Below are 14,012 nucleotides of genomic sequence, written 5' to 3'. Positions count from 1 at the left end.
GGGGGGGACGGGACAACGACACACAGACAAGAAAAGAGGGGTGAGGATGGACTGAATGAAATTTTGAGGAGGCTTCTTTCTCCTCCCAGGATGTATGTGCAGGGTCCCAGAAAGACCTGTTCCTATCTCCCCCTCACTCTCTGTGTGAAAACTTCCAGTTTAAAACTCTGTGGTCAGTGCAGCTTGCAGAGCAGAGACAGGGGTCTGAACCTCTTTGGTGAGGGCAAGAATTTAAGTCACATTTCCCACAGATGGTGAAAGGTCCAACTTTTAAAATAATGCCTAAAAGGAAGGCATCAATATATCTTTCTCCAATGTACATGAAAAACAACAGCTACACCCTGTATGCTCTAAAACTGCCTATGGACTCTCAGGCTAGAAAGGCAGAGACCTGCTTCACTGACAGATCCCAATAAGCTTAGCCTTGAGGCACTGCAGTTCAGTGAACACCCCGCACCTACAAAATGAGGCAGATGCACTCTTGTTTCACCCGTCTCTCCACCACTTGTTGCCTACCTCCTCCTCTGTACCCAAACAACTGTTCGTGTCGCAACACAATGAACTGGATTAAGGAACTGATTCAGTAAAAGAAGAAAATGAAAGAAAATTTTTCAGACAGATCTGTTCCCTGATGTGGTTCATATAAATCCCTGTAATGAACACAAAGGTGAGAACAGTGCTGGGGCAAGAAAATGTAAATGGGAATAACAGGAAGGTTGGGACAGCTTCTCTCCAATTATTATTGTGGGTTCAAGATCCTCAGAAAAACTTCAAGTTCTGAGAAACTTGAATATTGAAACCTTGAGCATTTGCAGTTAAATGATACTGAAGGATAATTTAAAGGATCTCTATTTTAGATCTAGGTGATAAAACTCCTATCCAAGCTCATTTTATATTTGTAATTCTTCAGTGAACTGAAGCATTCCACACAGAAATAATATTATCTTACATATTAAAAGCTTTTTATTTTCCTGTTCTGTAGAGAGGGAAATAACAGGACTCAGCCATAAGAAAACAGGACTGAAAAAACCAATATTTTAAAATTATTTACAACATACAAATAGAATAGAAAACTACTTTTGGTTCAGTTTAGTGAAGCAGCAGCTATTACATACAGGAATATGTAAAAAGAGGTACAGAAACCAGTTTGTACCTCTTGTCTTTAGGAATACAAAGAATAGGAAATCTCTGGAAACTGCCTAGGGGAGTGAGACAAGAGCTTAGGCCTCCAGCTCTGTAAGAGCAGTGTTTGAGTCATACATAACTGCCTGAGCTCAAACAAAAGCTATAGGTAGAGCTTTTGGCCCATACTTTACTTTCATGAAACTTCTGTCTGGGAGGACTCAGGTTCAGAGCCTTGTGTTCACAGCTGCCGCTGTGTGGAGACATTTTAAAAAACCCATACCTGGAAGATGTGTGGGATACAAAGTCTCAGAATGAACAAAGTATTCTTTTTCTGTCTTCTGACTTTTTCTTACTTTGATCTTCACTCTTTCCCCACCTTTCATCACGCATTACCTCTAACTGACTCCAAGCTGACTCCAACTCTGTGATCCATCCTGTTTTATCCCTATTACTGTACTCTTCACCTTCCAGAAAAGCATCCTGACTCACTCCACCCTGTACTTCTGACATACACTCCATTTCCCTAACAGCTCCCATGTCTGCTTTGGATCAGCATCACTGCTCAGTCTTTAGAGAAAAGTACCAGCACTATCTGTCCTAGCAAAGAACACAAGGAACTGACTCTCATGGCATTCATGGCAGCAAGTTGACACATGTCAAACAATGACTGGCATCCTTCAAAAAGATCACTAGATAAATTGTTGACCAAGCATATTTACACAGCATAATTTGCTTTTATATAGCATGTATTTTTTGTCTTATGCAAAGCAGTTACATAGACTTACATGTCATTTTTTCCTTGTGAATCTGTACCCACATGCTCCACTTCTGCATAATAACTCTTAATATTTGGACGTTATAATGGACTACTGCTAGAGCCATCTTCTGCTTTGCCTTTTTTCTTTTGTTCTTTTTCAGCAGATTATATTTTATCCATCCTCTGAATTGTAAAACAGAATGAGTAATTTAATAGGGCTCCCAACCAGAATGAAGTAAAGCCTATAAAACTCTGCAGTTTGCTGTAAAATACAAAGCAGTCAAGCTCAATAATATAAACTTCTGAACAGAACTGATGTTTGTTATTTATAATTTAAACAAAATATGCATTGATAATTTTTTCAGTAGTAATTCATTCACTCATTTTAATAAAATTTCTACTTGTTCATGTTCTACAGTATCGAGCAATAAAAACTTTCTTGCTTCCACCATCATATACTCCTGCTGCTGTCAACTCTACTTTAGTGTACAGATCTGTATTTATGGGATGACATTTGAGTGTTTATAGAAAATAATTTAAAAGTTCTAGATTGCAAGCATCTACTTGTGCTATTTACATTTTCTTGGCAATACCAATAAAAATTAATATAATAGAATACAAATTCAATTTATAACAACAGTTTTAACCTTTGGTAAAAAATCTCATTTCTTTTCTAAGCTAAGTAATGAGGAACAATTAGATTCAGAACAAAAAATGTATTTCAAACTAATCATATATCACCAATATATTAAAATACACTATCTCTCCATATCTGATTTGCTGGAAAGACTACTGAATAAATTGCACTTCAAATGACTACTTTCAATTGCCACAATCTCTCTCATTTCAAAGTTTAAAAAAAGAAAATAATTTCACTTCATATAGTTGGGAGTAATTATAAATCTAACATTCTACTGTTCAGTTCGACTTCTGTGATAATTAAACAAAACTGTTCAAAAACTAGCTCAGACAATCTTCAAAATACTGCTACAGAGGAAAAAGGAATAATCTTCCATGTCCCTCATGTATAAGACAAAAAGGGGGGGAGAAAGGGTTTCTCTTGTAGCAAGAAAGGCTCAGGTGTTAGAAAAACTTTTCTAGTGGAAATGACTGTGCAGTACTGGAATAAACTGCCTGCAGAGATTGTCATTGTCTCCAACACCTGTGATTTTTAAGATGACTAAAACCAGCCAAGACAAATGTTCACCAAGTCTAACCACAGTATAGCTTGAAAATCTTCACATCCCTAGCAGTTCTGTGATCCTTAGTAAGGATTTACATAGTGTTCCTACAGAGTTGTACCTCCTATCTAATTAGCACTGTATGGTTTTCAAAACAAAACAGCCCAAACTTATCTGTTCTAAATGGAGGATCATTACATTTTGATACACATGCTTATAACAAAGAAATCAGTTTATGTACTGTGATCATCATATTTTAAAACATATTTATACATTATCCCCGTTTCTAAAAGGAAAATTTGAATTGCATAAAGTATGGTTTACATAATTCCAACCATAAAGGAAACTGAAGAAAGAGCAGAAGAGAAAGGTCTTTTACTTTCAGACCCAAATGCAAATTATCCTTTTACTCCTGGGTATACTACCCTATTCCTGGCAAATAGAACTGATTGAAGTACAGAAGTGTCAAAGGACTTGGTTCAGGTCTGGATCAGGCAGAAACTCAGAATTTACAAGTTTTAACATAGAATAACATTGCTGAAGAAAAGTAAAGCCAAATCTAAGTTTCTAATCTCTCTTCACGTAGTTCTATTAAAATGAAAACGTTTTCCTTCCCCAAAGGAACTACATAAATAGTACTTAGGAGTAAAAGATTTTTCCAAAGATGTTCCTGAGGTATATGTAAAATGCATGTACTTACCCAAAATACAGCTTCATTAAGTTTCTGCTGTAAAAGTCCCATGCTTTGGTACATAATTCTTCAGTCATCTAAACAAATCATTTATGACATTAGTACACAAAACAGTGCTATGAATATTTTAAAATCAGACAAAAATATGAAATCTTGTATTTTCCATGGTGACTGGTGCAAATTAATCTATTTTAAAGAGACAAATGTTCAAATATAATTTTCTGTGTATCTTTAGAAGTACTTTGCCACCAAATTATATTTGTTTTTACATACAGAAGTTAAAGGAAAAGCTAAGTTAGCATACAAAACAGAATTAATATGTGTGCTTGTGGAAAAGCTCAATAGCTGAAATTGGGTCTTTTATCCCTCATATCCACACTTTTCTTGACCAGTTGTATCCAGCAATTTAGCATATTAAACAATACTTTAGTTATTCTTTGCAAAAATCTTTTCATGACCCGTTGCTATGTAAATCATTTATCACATGATTCTAACTCATAATAAATCTGTTTGAACTTCTACAAAACCAAAAGCAGTCAGAATATCCCTGTAAAAGAAAATATGGTCCTTTGAATATGCAGATAGCAACTGAGCCTCGGAAAATACTGTCTTTTATCTCATTTATTGTTCTCACTCTTAAGAAAATCTATGAGAGAAAATCTGACTGTGAGACGTTTGTAAATTTATAAATATAGTATATAAATTAACCATTGCACTTTTAGACTGATTAATATTTAAGTGGTTGCTAAAAGAGGAAACAGCTGAAATGAAACTGCAGTACACTCACAGTACAGATGCACTAAGAGAAGACAAAATCAAGTAGTTATAACTAAGAGAAAAATCAGGTGACACTGCATGCCAGCTTACTGACTAAATTGCTTAGACTTCTTCCTTGCATGTTCTTACAGCAACTTTCTCCTTCTCTGAATGTTTTAAAATAACAGCTTTTCTTCTCTACAGGTGACTTTTTTGATTGGCAAAACCAAAATGTTTTTACATCCTTATTGCTTTATGTACAATAATACTGCATTTACCTGTAACTACTAATCATTAGCATTGACAGCACTTTCCAAGATGTATTGGTTCAAGTGTAATTTTAGAAATTGGCCTAAGTAAAAATAAATAATGCATAGAAAAAACATGCTATTGAAACTAGATTCATATTTATGTGGAACTCTTTTTAAAATTATGATCAAATACGAAACAGGAACTACTTTTTCCCTACCATATACCTGGATGCCATGCTCACCTCTGATGACATCAGTTTTTGTACACAAATCAGTATCAATAGAAAGAAATGCAAAGTATCAAATTCCTTGCATTAGCTATAGAAGAGTAAAATGAGTAAAACTTAAAACCAGAATATGAGTATTCTGTATTAGAAGATTTGTTCACAGCATAGAGTTAATGCAGCAAACGTTCAATAATTTTTACCAGTTGTTCACCATCTAGTCCAAAAACAGTGCTCAGGTAAGTTTCTGAAATCCTCTTTAATTTTGGGTGTAAAGACAGATCCATACGCATATACCTTTAAAAGAGAAGTAAATTATATTCCCATATTAGTATTCCCAAAAGAAAATGCATCTTTTCTCTGTACCTAATACTTACAGATTATGGTTATTACTGTAACAATAGAGTTACATGTTATGGTATTATATTGTCATTATTAAAAGATTAAGATGTATCTCACTTGCATTACAAATACCTATATCATCCATTTTAAAAATGTGTTTACAAAATATGAAAACAAATTATCATGTTTTATTGCTGCTCTTAGATCTATGTTGAAATACTGTGTGGATCAGAGCTTAACACATTCCATGTATTCTATGTATTAAGCTCTGTATCTCAGACATTTCCCATCAGATTATACTACTTTGTTTCTCATCTTAATACTGACTGAACAGCCATTTCAAATTTTCATTAGTTGGAGCAAAGTTTCCTGCTGTTGCAAACAGGCTGTACCACGTCTAGGTAGGTAAACTAGATTTTTTTCATTAAAAAAGATGACACACTGCAAGAGCCAAATAAATCAAAAAAAGACTATGCTGCATTACGCTTCCATGAAAAATATGGAAATAAAAAGTAGTTAACAGAGAGCCAAAATTAAAAGAGAAATCAAGTCAGTTTTCAACTTCTAGGAAAGACATCACAAATACTGTAAAGTAAACAATAAAACCTCATCATTATGGTTCAGGCTGTTGGTGCACCTTGTGATATGAGGAACTGTGTTACCCCATGAGAACCCCAGGGAAAGAACACAATAAGGCACAAATCTGTATCACCCACTGTAATGATTTTACCTGTTACCACAATGTACGTAAGTCTGTCTGCGTGCACCCAGAGTGGTTAGGGGTCCAGACAACTCCTGAGATCTCTGCTTGAGCGAGCCCAAAGATTAAGGATTTGTTATCCACATACTGAAGGCTTCAACCAGAAGTGACAATTGCACAGAATATAAAATTGAGGTAGGTACCTCGCCATCTAGCTCTTTGAAATTTCAGCTTCTTCACACTGCAAAAGATGTTTATTTTCCTAGCATTAACCACAACTTTGTCCATTATATTGCCTTCTCTCTTTTTTCCAGTTCTCATTCTCTAGATTTTCTAGGTCACATCTAAATAGATCAGCAGTGTCTTTTGAGGTGCTTTAATCAAGTGAGGAACACTGCAATTTTCTGACAACGAGGCATTTTACAGAACTCAGTATCTCAACAGAAGAGTCCCTTACTAAAAAGTTTTATCTACTTAACCTGAACTCTAAAAAATTATATTGTGTAGACTTTACATGTAACACAGAATCTAATTCATATTGAATTAACACTTTCCATCTCCTTCCTGTACAAAGTTCTTTCACTCCCCAGCAGTTTTTTCCTTCAAGCATCCTTATTGTTATGAAATTTTGTTCATCTTTCTTCTTACTTGCTTACACTACTATCTCAGTAGGAGTTCTACTCAATATTTGAAGTTTTCCTGCCACTTAATCCTGATGATATCCTAAAACATCAGGCTTGATATTGCACAGCTGAGACCTATAAATGAAACTGCATTCTTAGATGAAGTTCAGCAACTAAGAAAAGAGGGTACTCCATCTTCTTAGTGATTCATGTCAACTCAAATAGCATTATAGCTTGTTTCTCTTCCCTCTTCATGTACTGAAGTTTCATCCTGATATTAAAAACCCTCAATGAACCAGAATTTATAAACCTTAAAGATGGCATATTTACAAAACACAACTTTTCTTGAAACACAAATGAAATTACTTAATTATATGTGCAAGTTAAAGCAGGAGAGGAAGTAACTTTCACAGGACCTGCACCAAGAGTAATGAACATGCTTCAAAAAAAGGTAAGAACATATGATCTCACAATATTCAAAACTAATCCAAAACTTTGTGTCTTGTTTTCTGCACAGTAAGCTAAGAATACACATACACATTTTCTCTCTTGTCAGGTACAGATTAACTATAAATTAATCAAGGGCTTTTTTCTATAAGTAGGCAAAAAGCACTAACAAGTGTGAGAAAAAGCACTTGCCATGAAACATATTTTTAAAAATTCAGAATGGCATTTTTAGCCTATATAAGTTGCACATATTTTAGAGACCAAAGACTCCTCCCATTTAAATCAATCGCGATATCTTCTAAGATTCCAGTGTAGAGATAACTAAATCCTTAAGTCTTTTTTATCTCCTCCTGTGATGATTTCACTTAAAAGGGTTAAAGATCACACAGAGAAGAGAAATAATGAGAAATACTACAATAATTGATTCAGTGCTTGAAGGCCACATCCCTGGCTCATATAAGTAAGTATACCATGGACAGCAATGAACTTACAAGTTAACACTACCTCTGTTTCAACTACCACAAAAGTACTGGTTTAATATATTAACTAAACAAGGAGGACCTTTAAGTAAAGGTTATATTCATTAGGTATCCTCTATACAAAAAAAACATAGATATCAAAAGAAAAGTCTTTTCTGTTTTCAGAAGATATTGTCTTACTGTATTTGCTATATCATATGCCATTAATATTTGCAAAAAAAGCAGTATCCACATGTAACATGCCATCTACACAGTAGATGCCATGCCATTAGCATGTTTTAAAAGACCAAGTTCAATATTATAAACCACATAGCACACACAAAATCATTTAATATGTACCAAAGGACAGCATCTAATCCCTTTTCCATTATTCCTCTGAGTTTTTCTTCTAAAAATGTAAGTGGGTCTTCTGGACGCATAACAATTACACCACAAAGCAGCACCTGCAAGAAGAAACTGCAAATTAATGCCTTTGTGTTAACAGCAAAATAGCATCTAGATATGAAACTGTTAAAATAAACACAAGTTAACTAGCATCTTTTAAAATATTGTAAAATAGAGGCATCTCTTTTCATCACTTACCTTTCATTCTATTTTTGAAGGCAATATTGCATGAATCAGTATATTTCAATTGATAGACTTCAAAGCACTGGGTTTAGGATAGTAATAAAATATGCGGTATTTCTTTATTCTTACTAAGAATTTAATTGCTTTTAATGTGCATTAAAGAAAGAATATATAGAAGATTGGATAATTTTATTTACTTAATAAAAAGCAGAATTTAAAACAAGATTAATCCTGTGTAGTAAAGAGTATGTTGAATGGGAATAATGCCCAGATATTGATCTTAAACAAAATGCAATTTTTAAAAAAATTTGCTTTTCAGAATTGTGTTATCACATTAGTCTGTATTATCTTTTAATAATAATTTCCTCATTTGCTCTTTAGCTGTCGTCAGGTAAAGTTCATAGATCATTTATTTTTAGATTGTGAGCTCACATACAGAAAGAACATCAAAAGTATATTGATTTTTAAAAGTATACAAGCAAATTGCAGTATTTAAGTGAATATTTAATGGAAATTATAAACTAGAAGGTTTTGCATCTGGTAAAAATTTCAAAACATGATTGTGTATGTTTAACTAGACATTGATCTATGTTAATGCAAAAGATGCTGTCCTGGGATACACTCTCTTGCTTATACTTCCCTCTGTTATAAAGAAACTAGCTTTTATTAGTTATCACAACATCAATTTTTAGATTTACTTTCAGCCCTGACTCTCAGAAAACTGTTTTTCTTTGCCAACTTTTCACTACCATCACACTCCATGGTGCAGATGGATGGTACATGTCTAAATTTTGCCATTCAGAGTCTGCTCATGCCTTGATAAGCTCACCACGAAAATTCTGACTCTACAATCTCACCATCCACTTACGTTTCATTCTCCCAAACCAGGGCCTTTCACCTATGCACTCAGTGGGTAGAAATACTTTCTTAATTTTCTAACGTCCATATTGATTCTGAGTTGTTATTACCATAATACAACTGGTCTATATAAATATAAAACTAAATTTTAAACCCAGGAAATATCTGAAGCAACAGCTACATGTTTGATGGATCAAGACAACACAGTAATATAATGGTTTACTCACTGTACAAACTCAAATGACACAATACTACTTTCCTTTGAAGATACAATCTCTCACTAGTATTACATAAATGTGGAGCATGTGCTTGAATCCTTTTCAGGAAGCATGGTGGGAAGACAAGGGAAAAGAGGAAAGCTCTATATCAAACCCATGCTATGAATATAGAGCAAAAGCCAGGCACAACGTGAGCAAAAAAAAGGCACCCTGTCAAGTGGGGCCTCACTCTGAAGAGGCAGAGGGCAGGGCAGGCAGGTAGAGGGAGAAGCCTGGGAACTTTTGCATGCTAGAGAGATCTTCCACACGCTAATCAGAATACTGTCCAGAATCAGACAATAATGTAAACTGGAAGAGATCTCTGAAGGTTGTGGAACATAAATTGGGGAGGACCCATCACTGGAAGTGTTCGAAGTCAGGCTGATGGGACTCTGAATAATCTGATCTAACAAAAAATGTCCCTGCCCACAGCAGAGTTGTTGGACTAGGTGATCTCTGAAGGTTCCTTCCAACTCAAACCGTTCTGTGATTCTATGATTCTGTGTTAAGACCAATATGAAAAGGCAAAGAAAAATATTTATTTATGCACAGACACATTAAAAGGCAAATGTCTTCAGTTTAGACATCTTGAATATTTGTAACACTAATCAACATGCTGATACCAACCTTAGCATCTCTTCAATCTTATGAAAAATGTAATTTGCAAAGTATATCTTGGTGGTTGACTATATTAAGAAAATACTATAAATCCATCACTTATCACTGATGACATATAATTTTAAAGAATATATAGACAGTTAAATGGCTTTCATCACAAATTTTCCTATGGACAGATTTCCCAAAGCCAATTCCAATGTTGGTCGGCTACTCCCTCTGCAGGATTAAGCCAGTACGTGTCTTCTATATGAACGCCATTTTTTATTATTTCAAGTGTTGTTTACCTTTTTCCCCCCCTTTTTTTCAAACAAACAAACACAACTTTTTTTCCCTTGGATATTCTGAAAGGTCTCTGACACAGGAAATCCAAACTATCCAACCATATACTGGAGTGCAAGGCCTCTGTTTAACATTTGAGAATTCCTTTAGAAGACTTAAATAAGGAAGGAATTGTAACACCTGGTCTTGAAATCCTCATTCAGGTGCTTTTCAGTGATACTTAGGCCATGTGTAAAACCAAAAACGATTAAGGCAAATCTGTACAAGTCTGGCTCTTTCTATTAGACATACAAAACTCTCAGCAATCTGAGAGTCCATCAACAATTGTTCTCAATCTATAAATTGTATTCATTCATAATATTAAACAACTAGAAGTATACTCATATGTCAAATGATCGTTAGTCACAACCCCCAGCTAACCAACCAACAAACAAGTATTTTAAAAAAATATCAACAAAACTGCTACAGTACAACTAAGTTATCAGGCTTGAATTAAATATTTAGGTCAGGTTTTTATTTGAACTGTTACTATTCCTCAATCTGAAAAAGCTCATCTGTTGTTCACAAAAGTTCACAAAGGAAAAGTCCTAAAATCGTGCAGCATTGTTTAAAGTTCAGTAATGGAAGAAGCATTTTCAGTCTCCTTCTGTGTACATCTAGCAACTCTTAAAAATACATGCATATGTGCACATATATATATTCTTATTCCTTATTCGCATAGGTGAGAGTTATTGAGAATCAGCATATTCATCATCTTAATAAAGTAAAATATATTATATTGATACCCAACAAGTTCTACAAACTCTTCAGCTATAACATTTTTTCATCACTGAAATGATCTCAGTACAGAGCAATAGTTTTGCTGATGCTGACATTTTCTAAACAGTAACTTCCATTTCTTTCCAACACCAAATAGACAGCAAGACTTGGTGGCATGGATGGTGACTACCAGCTGTGCCTTGGAAAATATTCCCTAAGAGGATGAAGAGACATCCATGTCTTGTCTACAAAGTTTTCCAAAGCCAAATGTTTCGAGACCTAAATTCTATATCTCAAATATCAGATAATCTAAACACAAAATATTCATTTTATCAAAAATTCTTAATAGTGGCATATTTTCATCATTTTCTCTTACTCCTAATCCTGCACAAATCAATACAGCATCTACCCAACAGTCATTTGTAAGAGATATAACAAGCTTTAAATGTAATGATCCTCCCAAACCCCCTAAGCTATCCAGAATCATATGTAATTTTGTTAACACCTCCTGTTGTTTTCTTGCAAACCCTCATAATGTGCAATGCTTTTCCAGAACCACCTACTAAAATGAAGAGACTGTATGTTTTCCTGTTGAATACCAAAAAATGAACTAAATAGGTTCCACAAAAAACTCTCTTCCCCGTGAAGCTTGGCTAGAAGCCCTTGACCATGGCCAGTTTTGATGTGTTGTGATTACTGCCTTTCCCTGCTCACCGTAATGATCTTACCGTGTCTTTGTGTTTTCATGCCCATTGTGTTTCTTATGTCCATTTGCCGACTCACTCTCAGTTTCTAAGGCACTTGGGCAGATAATGTCACTTGATAAACATACAGCACCTAGCACAACATAATATCCTGAGTCATTACCTAGGCTTCTAAGCATTACAATGATGATAACTATTACAAGAAGTAGTATGCAAGATCAATATTTTTTTTTAAAAAGTACCAAGAAAGGTATGAATTTTGTAATTTTTATTTATTGCTACAAATGTGTGTCATTTCCCAGCCTCATACTTCCAGTGCTGAAGATGTGCTGTTCACTGTATATTCAAATTACATTACCATGTATACATTTTAGCTATTCTGTAACACCTTGCTTCAATGTCAATACAGTGTTATAAGTATTAGGTATTATTATTTTTGTATGTATTATTCATACGCAATAAGAGACCACACCCTAAAATAAGATGTATTTTGCAAAGGCAACGAAAGCCTGCTATCCCCAGGAGGAGTCCCAGCAAGGTGGGCAGCAGCCTAAAGCAGCAAATTAACAATGGTAATGAAACTGATGCAAAACAGTGAAAAAATGGTTGTCAACTTTGTCTCTTCCAGAGACACAGAAAGTCTGGTCTGCTACTGCTATTCCCATGAAGGGAAGAGGAGAAAAAGACGAGGGTGTGAGAAACACATAATGAAACCAAGACTGGCCGTGAGCTTCAGCCTTCCCTAACCAAGAGTAGAAAGCCTGGCTTCTCTCAAAGGCTTCTCTCTTCCAGCCATGATCCCATTCCTCTTTCGACCTCTTTAGCCATTTACCTTTCATGGCAAAATTCACTTGGGTCATACAGCAGAAAAATCTTAAACCAGCTCTTGATCCATATTTAATTCCAACACTGTTAAGAATACAGCTACGAACAACAGGAAAAGTCGTATATGTGTAGTGTTTGCAGGATTACAGTTTGCCTGACTTTTTATGGATTCTGTTTAAAAGTAAATCTGGATGAGAACAAAAGAGAGGAATCAGACAGGAATGAAACACTCAGACACAGCAGGGAATCCCAAATTATTTGGACATGATTATTTGGACTACAACTGTGTTTGGACAATGTCCAAACCACAGCCTAATCATAAAAAGACTTAAGCAAATGGCCATTTTAGATCTCTATATCCTTAATTTTGAGAATATGTTCATAGGTCTAGGCTTAGCTTTGATGTTTCTTAATACAGGAATCAGTATCATCTCATTTATCTTTAGGCCAAGCATACTGTAACTTCATAAAGAAATTAAAATGCAATAAAATGAAATAAGAAATGAGGCTAGATATCAGCAAGGACCAACTTCTAAGGAACAAGATAAAAAATGATAAAAAGATTTTACACAGGCTAATTTTTAACTGGTTCTTTCTTTTAAGAAAGTCCCTTCAATCTTAACCTTCTTTCATTTTTAGTTTATTAACTTATTGACACTGTTGCTGTAAAGGTGTTTATAACTTTTGCTTGGAAATGTAAATATGAGTTATTTTTGAAGTGCTGAATCAAGAAAGACACTTCATGCAGATACATCTTATGTTATTCTATGCTTAAAAAAACAAAGAATGATCAAGAGAAAGACTCTCAGGAGAGGTACTCAGTCTACGTGGCAGTGCTGCTTTATAATTATTCTAATTGCCTCAAGATTTCTTTATTAATGTTCCCATGGAAATTCTGGCTGTAATAGCTGCTTGCAAATGGGGTCTATTTTTGGTAGCTTAAAAGGACTGCTCTTAACTTGTATTTGTGCATTGTGCCTTTCTTTGTTTTAAGGAAACTGAAAATCAGCTGCTGCAGATTTTGAAACATACAGAGGTGACAAACAGGGAGGAAACTAAAGAAATAGAGGATGATGTAAGAAACCTACAGGCAAACCCACCAAACCCATTTCCCCCAGTCCTTCAGGTTGTGACAGTTTTATCCTCTAACATTTCATGGTAGCTTATTTACTCCTGTGTCAATAAATACCTAATCCACCAATATCTGAAACGTGGTCCACCACCATCGTTACCTTTGACAGGGCATTAAAAACCACAGATGGCGCCCGCAGTGCTCAGAGGAGGGAAATATCCCGCTGAAATCTAGAGGTACTTCTGTAATTAAAACTGAAGAACTTCAGCCAAGGTGTCTAGGGAAGGTGTCAAGGCACTTCACTGCATTTGCCTTCATTTCAGTTACTGTTTTCAGTATGGATTAAGAAGCAGAATTACTTTGTTCCATCTTGTTTCTAAAGTTTTCCTCAATTGTCTGTAGCAAGCTATTAACAAGGAGCAGGACGAAAACGCGTCCCGCGCGAGCAGAGCGCAGCGCTGGGGTGTGAAATACGCTGGCCAGCACGGAGGGACCCA

General features: G+C 35.1%; 1 protein-coding gene across 1 annotated transcript in view; it reads right to left on the bottom strand.

Annotated features, from left to right (window-relative positions):
* Window positions 1-8,013, bottom strand: part of FBXL13 (F-box and leucine rich repeat protein 13) — an 80,397-nt gene extending 72,384 nt beyond the window's left edge. Inside the window, exons 1-5 of the mRNA XM_026868010.1 lie at window positions 7,916-8,013; window positions 5,189-5,282; window positions 3,764-3,831; window positions 1,911-2,065; window positions 1,519-1,667 (exon numbers count right to left, since the gene is read on the bottom strand). Coding sequence (XP_026723811.1) covers window positions 1,519-1,667; window positions 1,911-2,065; window positions 3,764-3,831; window positions 5,189-5,282; window positions 7,916-7,995 — 546 coding nt within the window. The 5' untranslated portion in view covers window positions 7,996-8,013. The remainder of the gene's footprint in view (window positions 1-1,518; window positions 1,668-1,910; window positions 2,066-3,763; window positions 3,832-5,188; window positions 5,283-7,915) is intronic.
* Between the last annotated feature and the right edge of the window lie 5,999 nt (window positions 8,014-14,012).

Source organism: Athene cunicularia (genome assembly GCF_003259725.1).
Source record: "Athene cunicularia isolate RWA chromosome 1 unlocalized genomic scaffold, athCun1 chr1_part2, whole genome shotgun sequence".
Classification (NCBI taxonomy): domain Eukaryota; kingdom Metazoa; phylum Chordata; class Aves; order Strigiformes; family Strigidae; genus Athene; species Athene cunicularia.
The sequence above is the reverse complement of the archived record's forward strand: the minus strand, read 5'-3'. Positions and strand labels throughout refer to the sequence as shown.